The sequence below is a fragment of the Durio zibethinus genome, chromosome 19, assembly GCF_047325235.1.
Source record: "Durio zibethinus cultivar Kanyao isolate XHJ-2024 chromosome 19, ASM4732523v1, whole genome shotgun sequence".
In the NCBI taxonomy this organism is placed as follows: Eukaryota; Viridiplantae; Streptophyta; class Magnoliopsida; order Malvales; family Malvaceae; genus Durio; species Durio zibethinus.
The window spans coordinates 7,961,478-7,971,521 of NC_143180.1; the positions used below are offsets into that span (position 1 = coordinate 7,961,478).

Below are 10,044 nucleotides of genomic sequence, written 5' to 3' on the forward strand. Positions count from 1 at the left end.
TTAAGTTGCAAAAAAAATAAAATTACAAATTTCCCCTTAAAAATTAAATAAATCCCCAAATATTTTCGACATGACACTTGCCAAACATATCATCAAAATATATGCAAAATAAATAAGATTAAAATAAAAAAAAATGAAAACTTTATCATTAGATAAAATTTTATACTTTTTATTACATTTAAATAAATTTTTAATTTTTAATTTATACTTAAATAAATTTAACATAGATTAATTATTGTTTAAAATAAAATATTATTTTAATATAATAAAAAGATAAAAATTTAATTATATATAATAAAATATAAAGATTTATTAAAAAAATAAAAATTTAAATTTTTTAATAAATAAAAAAAATGCAAGAGAGAGAGAGAGAGAGAGAGAGAGAGAGAGAGAGAAACAGAGGAGGAGAATGACGTGAATGATTGAATCCCTAGTGCAAAAGCTCAACCTCTTCAATCCCCATGCCTCTCTTCTCCTCCATCAAAAATTTCCTAATTCCGCTCTTTAATCACTCCTAAATTCCCAATTCTTTTACATTTTTAGGGATTTGATATTCCCTAAAAAAGCTGATCACTCCCCACCTCTAATTTCTCCCATTTTCATTTTTTTTATAAAATTTTTTATAAAATTTACACTTCCACAAAATTAAATAAAATTTATTTTTAAAAAATAAATTTTTTGCACAGAAAAAGAATCAGTTCACTTTTTCCTCCTTTTCAGTGGAATATAAATGGAAATCCAATCCAACCCAATAAAAAAAAAATTCTTTTGTTTTTCCCTCTTTGACTGGAACCAAAAATAGAAACAAAAAACTGTTCCTCTTCCAAGATTTTACTTTTATCATTATTGTGATTATAATTATTATGTAAAGGGAAAGTGAGGAATTTCGGAGAGAGAAATGTTGACAATGGAGAAGGATTTTGATTCCAAGCTTAGGATTCAGGGAACCAATAATAATAATTCTAATAATAATTCTTCAAATGTTGGTGCTTCCGACAATGTTCAGAGATCTAAAAGCTTTGCATTTAGAGCTCCACAGGAGAATTTCTCTATCCAGGATTTTGAATTGGGCAAGATCTATGGTGTTGGTTCTTACTCAAAGGTTAGTTTCTTTTCTTTCCATTTTAATTTAAGTTCTTTTTTTGATATTCTAGATTTTTGGCATATGGGATTTCTGGGTTTGCTTTGTTTTTGATGTTTCATTATTTATATGTGCATATTCCTGCTTTATGAATTTGATGGGCAATGGTTCTTTGTGACAAATGGTGTATTTTTGGGATAAGTTTTAGCTATCTTTGTGAATTATATGGGTTTTCAATAGTGGTATAAGATGTTTCGATGACAGGAAATAAATTTTCCTAGAAATTTGTTGCAAAAGAAAGAACATAAAATTTTGTTTAATAACAATATTTGATTCTCTTTCTGTTTCTGTTTCTGTTTCCTAGAAGATAAATTGCTATTTCTCTTTGAAGACGTGTGATTTTTGGGCTATGCTTGGGTTATAGACTTTATTTTCTTTCCAAGCAAAGCATTAATGATTCAACTTGCACATAAGTGCAGTTGGAGATTTGAAGTTTTGAATCTAAGCAGTCTAGGCTGCTCTTCCTTTTACTGCTGGATCAAGTACTTATAGGTTGCTCTCTTTTTGTTTGTACCTTTCATTGATATTGACATTAATGAACTGATACCAAATACCTATAGGTTCATTTTTTTGCTGTTCATCTCTTTTGCCTTTTTTGCAATTCTGTTTTTCCACCATCCCAGAAAATAAATCACTTATTAACGAACATTTTTTTATTGTTTCACTTGTTAGAAACTTCTGTTCTGAGTTTTGAAAATTGAGGCTAAATTAAACTACTTGTTTCCATTATTTGAGCACTTCACTCATGTTGTAAACGTACTTTGGTTGGTTAAAGGTATGAATGATGGGAGTTTCTCAGATGTGTGCATATGACTTGGCTTAAAGTTACAAAAATACCAGATAAGAGCACTGAGACTGCCAGTATGGTTAAGAGTGAGAAGGGATGGTTCAAACTGGACAAATATATTTATTTATGTTTCATGCTACTCCTTTATAGTTGTTACGTGAAATTATTTTTCTAAGCAAACAAAATATTACAGTGGTGATGGCTGTGTGATACGTTAGTTAGGAATATATCAATACATTGGCAATATAGATAAATAAACATCCTTCTTTTAGTTAACAGTTTAAGATGATTGATTAATATAAAAACATGGGGCCTATTATTATTATTATTGTGGTTGTAGTGATCTTTTTTGAAATCTTATGGTAAATATTTATTGAATCATTTACTTAGTATACGTTCACTTTTCATGTTTGCTCACCATTTTTCTCATGAGCTACTTATTCACATTGGTATCATTCTGAATATCATATTAATGTTGTCATCAGGTTGTGAGGGCAAAGAAGAAGGATACAGGAATGGTGTATGCTTTGAAGATCATGGATAAAAAGTTCATCACCAAAGAAAATAAAACAGCTTATGTAAAGTTGGAACGTATCGTGCTTGATCAACTGGACCATCCTGGTGTTGTGCGCCTCTATTTTACATTTCAAGATACTTTTTCACTTTGTAGGTATTCTTGGTTGTATCTTTGATTAGTGTTATGTGCATACTTGTTTAGTTAGCTTTTACAACAACTTTTCTCCCTTGATGCTTGTCCGTTAGTTAAGTCTTGCCAATTCTTTTGGTTTGGTTTTTTGTTTGACATTGTTTTCTTTGATTATATTGTGAAGACATGGCACTTGAATCCTGTGAAGGTGGAGAACTTTTTGACCAAATAACAAGAGTAAGTTACTCTTAGCATGTGATCCTATCTAGTTATGGAAATTTCACACATAAAAACGGTTGCCTTGTGGCTACTTTTTTCTTGTAGCATATGATTGAGTTGTTTGAGACTGAGTATTCTTGAGCTCATTCTTTATTTTTGTGATTTAGCACTTGGTTCTATCTCTGGCGGTTTATTCGTGTTTCAGTATCAACCATCTGGTTACATTTTGTGCAGAAAGGTCGCTTATCAGAGGATGAGGCTCGCTTCTATGCTGCAGAAGTTGTAGATGCTCTTGAATACATACACAACATGGGATTGATACATAGAGATATTAAGGTATTTTAAAAGCATTCATGTTCTGCTGCAGTGTCATATCTGTTGTTATCAGTTCATGCATGTTCTGTTACATTAGCATTTGAAAAATGCTAATGTTTGTTACATGGCAGCCAGAGAACTTGCTTCTTACTACAGATGGGCATATTAAGATTGCCGACTTTGGCAGTGTAAAGCCCATGCAGGACAGCCGAATTACAGTCCTGCCTAATGCATCCTCAGGTAAAATCATGATTTTATCATGTCGAACCCCCTTGCCCCTTCCAAAAAGAAAGTTTTAAGGCTAAGATTGTCTCTGGTATCCTTTCCAGATGATAAGGCATGCACATTTGTGGGGACAGCTGCATATGTTCCTCCTGAAGTCCTAAACTCTTCTCCAGCAACTTTTGGGTAAGTGACCTTCAATCTCTTAATGAGTTTGTCTCTCAATATAGATTAAAATTGTCAAACTTGAAACTGAATCTTAAGCTTGCTACAACTATCATAGAATTTTTTTCTTTAATCTTTCTCTTCTCCCTTGCCCCCTCTTTCGCCTCCCCTTTTTTCCTACCACTTAGTTTCCCTGATAATGCAAGTGTAAAAACTTGTGATTTAGCTGAGTTGTTTTCCTTGATCTTGTTCATCTATTGTTTGTAGGTTAACTAATTTATTCTTTTGAACATATTCAAACAGAAATGACCTCTGGGCACTTGGCTGCACACTGTACCAAATGCTTTCAGGCACTTCTCCTTTCAAAGATGCAAGTGAATGGCTTATATTTCAAAGAATTATAGCCAGAGATATAAGATTTCCAAATTATTTTTCTGAAGAAGCCAAAAACCTTATCGACCGGTTATTGGTAATTTACAACTTTCTGCATGTTGGATTTGGTTTCTGCTATTCATCCATAAACTTTGATGCTTAAGACTTTTTGAAGTTGATCTTGTTACCTATTTCCGTTATCTGGTGCGTATAATTTTTGTTTCTGTACATTTGTGATGGAAAAATGACAGAATAAAGCAGCTCAGTAACTAACATACATTTGGTCAATCTGATTTGTCTGTTTTGAGCCAAATTTTCAGAAGTTGAAACTCTGCACCAATTGGGGATGGAAAATCAACTTATGCTGTTATGAGATAATTGCCCTTCGTATTGCTTTTGATAATTATTATGCTAAGAAGAAGTGGAGTTCAAACGAAATGATTGTCATTTGTAGAGTTACATGTTAGGGGAAAGCAAATTATGATGCACACAACTTTAGCAATCAGTTCTAACTGTTGAGACAACAATTGGTTAAGTAATTCCACCTTGTATAATTATGCTGCTTTTGTAGTTTTACATTCTGATAACATGGGAAGATAAAGTTTCATGGCAACTGATTTCTTCCTAGTAAGTGGGTGAAAAAGAAAAAAAAAACAACCAAAGGAAACCACCATAGTATAAAACAGTGGTTAGAGAAAAATATCTCTTGGCATCAGTTTGCTGCTGATTGCTGCCTATCTTTTGTTTATCCTAAGCCTAACTTTCTCTGCAATCTCAGAGCAAATATAATTTCTAGCTGACCTTGTTGGGGGTTTCTGAATTATTTAAGTGATTAAATAATCTCCTCATTTGACTGCTGCACTACTTGGTGGATCTTCTTATCTAAAAATTGAAACACTAGTATCTGGAGTAATGAAACATTTAATGTCTGTGTTTGGGCATATTATTTGCAGGAATGTAGCTAATTGATTTGCAATGAAGCTAATCTCATGGTGCTTTCCACCTCTTTGCAAATAATGTGGGCTTTTCTTATTTCTTATTTAGAGTTTTGGTTGTATTATCTCTAAGGCTTTGTTCTTTTTTTTCCTTATCTCCCATGTGCTGTCTTATGTATTTCCTGCATACTATGGTTTTCCCTACATTTTTGGAGTAATATCTTGCTTATTAGGAAATATGCAAAAAGAATATAATCGTAAGCATAGCTAAAAATGATGTATTCTTTTTTCTTTTGCTTAATTTTACTAATATTGCAATAGATTACATAGTATTCTTTCCATTTTCCTAATGAGTAAGAATTAATTATGTTTTAGTTTATAAAACTTTTACATGAAATCTTATAATTGTTTTATTTATTTTAAGGTATCTTATAATTGGAGACTTTGTTTGTGCTATGTAGAATTTTCTATGGGCAGTTCATGTGAAAGTTACTGCTAGAGTTGCTTCTAGAATTGAAGGTTCTTTATTTATTCATTTTTTGAAGTATAATATAATAAATAAGCCTTTAGGAATGTAATATTAAGGTGGCAGCAGAAATGGTAAATCCTGATGAAGAAATTATTCATTAACTTTTTCATTTCTCTCTTTTTTCCTAATGCTAGTTTGAATATTGACCCCTCTCTTCTCTTATCCCTTTGTCCTTATCTGTTTAGTTACTTCCTCTTTTTCTCTTTCTCCCCTATATCCATTCCACACCTCCCTCCCTCTTTAAAATGAGCCATCTTGATTGAAATTCATTGGCTGTAATCTTGAAGTGAACCACAAATTATTTCTTCTGAGTTCCTCGAGAGGTGCTTTGGTGGGTCTTAATGAAGAAAGGAGTTCGTTTAAAGTATATTAACTTAGTTAAAGATATGTATGAAGGAGTTGTAACGAATGTGACGACGTTTGGGAGCATGATTGATAGCTTTCCCATTACCTCAAGATTGCATCAAAGCTTAACACTAAGTCTATTTCTTTTTGCATTAGTTATGGATGAGCTCACTGGATGTATCCAAGACAAGATGCCATGGCGTATGTTATTTGCCAATAATATAGTCTTAGTTGCTGAAACTAGTGATGATCTTAATACGAAATTAGAATTATGTAGGCATACACTAGAGTCTGGAGACTTTAATTGAATAGATCTAAAACTGAATATATTGAATGTAAGTTTAGTAGTCATAAGGAAGCAAGTGTTAGTGTGATTAAGTTGGATGGTGAGATAGTACCGAAGAGTAGTCATTTTCGATATTTGAGATCAATTATTCAGAGTGATGCTGAGATAGAAAAGGATGCAAATCATAGGATTCAAGTAAGATGAGTGAGGTGGAGAAGTGCATTGGGTGTGTTGTGTGATCGTAACATGCATTTAAAGTTAAAGTCGTATAAAACAACTCTAAGGCCAGTGTTGTTATATGGAGCTGAGTATTGGGCCGTTAAGAAACAAAATGAGAAGAAAATGAGTGTGGCTGAGATGAGGATGCTTAATATGTGGTAAGACTAAAAGAAACAAAATCAGAACTAAAAAGATTTGAGAAAAATTAGAGGTATTCCGAATTGAGGAAAAGATGAGAGAGGGCTGATTGAGATGGTTTGGACATGTGAAACCTAGGCTTGTCTATGCACTAGTTAGGGGAAATGAGCTTCTAGATTTATGAGAGACCAAAACTTCTAGAGGTAGACCAATAAAGAGATCTAAGAAAAATTAGGAGTAGTCTGAATTGAGGAAAAGATGAGAGAGGGCCGATTGAGATGGTTTGGACATGTGAAACATAAGCCTATCTATGCACCAGTTAGGAGAAATGAGTTTCTAGATTTATGAAACACCAAATTTCTAGGGGTAGGCCATGAAAGATGGGGATGCAAATAACAAGAAATGATGTAAGGGTTAAGGAAGTAGATGAAAAGATTGTTTTTGATAGAAATGAGTGGCGTAAAAAGATTTAAAACTACGACCTAACATGATTCCTTTTTTGGCCTTTCATACAGCCGACTCCAGAGTTATGGGATATAATGCTTAGTTTGTTGTTGTTGTTGTTGTGATTTCTCTTTTGGACAGGTTCAAAGTTACGCACATCCAACATTATTACTTTTGCCCTTTTAGGTTTTTGATTATCCTATGTAGTGTGATCTTAATATATGAGAAAAAAGTTTTAGCCTTAAAATTGTAATGCAATTGTGGTGCAGGATCTAGATCCCAGTAGACGACCAGGTGCTGGACCTAATGGTTATTCCGCGCTCAAGATGCATCCTTTCTTTAGGGGAGTTGACTGGAGTAATTTAAGAGCACAAACCCCTCCGAAGCTTGCATTAGAGACGGGGGTATGATGGCAGACATGCTTTCAATCATTACTTATGATGGAATCCAGCTTCTCTCTGCTTCTTGTCTCTTGGGAGTTTTAAAATATTATTATTATTATTATTATTATTATTATCTATTATTTTCAGGCTCAATCAAGTGAGGGTGATGATCATAATGATTCTTCATGGAATCCTACCCACATTGGAGATGGTTCAGCCAGACAGAATGATGGAAATGTTGGTGCCTCATCATCTGCTGAACCATCTGGCCGTATAAATAGAGTTGCCTCAATTGACTCCTTTGACTCAAAATGGTATTTTTTAATATATCTTGTTATTTTCTCAGCACGTGTTCTTTGATTTTGTTGAAAGGACATGACTTTGGCTTGCAAGCTTGTCCATTTGGATACTTGTAGAACCTATTAACGTTTAGTAACATCATTGATTTGTCCATTTTTGCTACTTTTGGACTAGTGTAGATGAAACATTATTGACTCCCATGTGAATCAATTGCGAGGAGATAGTTGCATTTCATGCTAATTTTGTAGTTTGTAATTTGAGTCTTAACTTTTATCGTTTCTTCTCTCTTCTGGACTGGGGCTGACTTTTTGCTACACATCTTCTCTAAAATGTCCATCATGCAAACAGGCAACAATTTTTGGAACCTGGAGAATCTGTTCTTATGATCTCAATGGTGAAGAAACTACAAAAGTTATCGAGCAAGAAGGTGCAGCTTATCCTCACCAACAAGCCAAAACTGATTTATGTTGATCCTTCAAAATTGGTCGTGAAAGGGAACATTATTTGGTCAGACAATTCTAATGACCTCAGCATCCAGGTCACAAGTCCATCACACTTCAAGATTTGCACTGTAAGTCTCTGAGCATATACTGATAGGATAGAAATGTATTCCTCAAATTTATTAATGAAATGATACTGGAAATCTGGAACTGCATGCACCCTGGTGCTTTATATTCCCTGACTGGTATAATGTTCTATGGTTTATCACAGCCACTTTATATTAAATAATTGGGTAAATTACACCATTTGTCATTCAACTATTGGCGTGTTTTTAAAATGGTCACTAAACTATTAAAAATTTCAATTTAGTCATTAAAGGTTGAGCAAGTATTTTTTTGGTCATCCAACCGTTAATGTTTAATAGCATGCTGACGTAGCAATGATACTTCAGTTGTCATATGTCATGTGGCATTATCATGTTTGCAAAATTCATTTTTTCCAAAATTTATAATGTCATGTTAGCAGTTCCATGTGGCATATCAGATGATGTAGCAAATGTCATGTGACATCTGGCAACTGATGTGGTATTATCATATCAGCACATTATTAGAAACTAACAGCTAGGTGAAAAAAAAATTGAAAAATTTAATAGTTAAGTGATCGTTTTAAAAAACACATGACCAGAGTTGAGTGACCAATGGTTTATTTTACCCTAATTAATTTTAAATTTTAGAGAACGCTGGTAATGAAGAAAAAAGGAACGTAACACTTTGGGGGTGCATGCTTTCCACTTGTTCTTCTTTGGCTGTTTCATTTTCTGATCCACATATGTGATGCTTCAGCCAAAAAAGGTGTTGTCATTTGATGATGCAAAACAAAGAGCATGGCAGTGGAAAAAAGCGATCGAGGGCCTTCAAAACCGGTGAAGTGATTTTATTCATTGTCATAAAGCACCACATTCTTTGGACATTTTGATATTGTAGAGTAACTTGGAAACTGTTAAACAATCCACAATAGGAAGCAATTATTTATTTCATGAAAGCGGCTCAAGAGTTTTCAGATTCAGCTGTCTCCTGGTTCAGGCTGCTATTGGTTCATATTAAAGCTTTCATCCACTCTTTTGTAGAATTGGATATGTAACGAGGGTTTTTGCATGCAATGAATGTACAATCCGAAATAAGGTTTTATGAGCCAAAAAAAAAAGGGAAAGGGTTTTGCTGCCAATTACATGTTATTATTGTATTGAAAGTAGCTGTTACCAGCCATTAATTAAAATTTCTTTTCAAGAAATTCCTTTTGGCTGTGAAATATTGATTGCCATTTTGAGAATGAGAACTCCAAAAAAGTGCCGAGTTTTATTCATATAATTTTCCTGTTTATTATCGAATTGTATTGTGTAAAATTACCGGATTTATTTATTTATTTATTTTTACCCTGATCAAGCTTTAATTTGATTGTTTATTACCCCAACCCATCTAAGTCATATAATGGCATGAGATTTAGAAGTATTTTGAAATGCACTTTTTTTTTTCTCAGGAGGGACACTGAGTTGAACAAATTTCTTACACATCACTCGCAGATAGGCTGTCTTATTCTTCCTTATCCTTACGGTCTTACGACTACAATTAAGTAACCATCCATAAAAAGTCTTAGCTGCTTCTTTTTTTTTTTGAAAGAGGGAATGAACTTTCGTTACTGTTGTGCAAGCCTGTCATTCTCAGCAAGTACATTTAGTAGGATAATTATCCACCCATTGAGAAGTTCCACCAACTCCTATAGCTAGCTAATTTTGCCAGACAACGAGCAACACTTGTCATTTCACGTCTAACAAAGCAGCAAGTCCACTCAGAATAGTTCCTTACCGGAAGCTTCACGTCATCTATGATATGCCCCACTGGAGATAGCCTTTTTTTCCTTCTGTAGGATTTGCTTAACAATCACTTGTGCATCCCCCTCGATCTACACTCTCTGGAAAGCCATCTCAGCCTCGGATCTCACTGCCATTAGTGCTGCCAAAGCTTCTACTGTTGTAGAGTATCTGCAACAGGTTCACAGATGGCCCCCACCAATTCCCCCATACTATTCCTGGCTACTGCTCCCATCCGTCCTTTCCCGTTCCCATTATCCAATGCACCATTGATATGATCCCCTTTGGTG

At 33.9% G+C, this 10,044-nt stretch overlaps 1 protein-coding gene across 2 annotated transcripts; it reads left to right on the top strand.

Annotated features, from left to right (window-relative positions):
• Positions 1-369: 369 nt before the first annotated feature.
• On the top strand, positions 370-9,254 carry LOC111310376 (3-phosphoinositide-dependent protein kinase 2-like). 2 transcript variants are annotated; one of them, XM_022909785.2, is made up of 11 exons: positions 370-1,102; positions 2,414-2,594; positions 2,759-2,811; positions 3,028-3,129; positions 3,240-3,348; positions 3,438-3,516; positions 3,799-3,964; positions 7,033-7,167; positions 7,294-7,460; positions 7,795-8,017; positions 8,730-9,254. In XM_022909785.2, the coding sequence occupies exons 1-11, from the start codon at positions 899-901 to the stop codon at positions 8,811-8,813; spliced, it is 1,503 nt and encodes a 500-aa protein (XP_022765520.2). In that variant the 5' UTR covers positions 370-898; the 3' UTR covers positions 8,814-9,254. The 2 variants fall into 2 exon arrangements, with proteins under 2 accessions (XP_022765520.2, XP_089604657.1); XM_089748531.1 differs by having other exon boundaries at positions 399-1,102; positions 1,917-2,594.
• Positions 9,255-10,044: the final 790 nt, after the last annotated feature.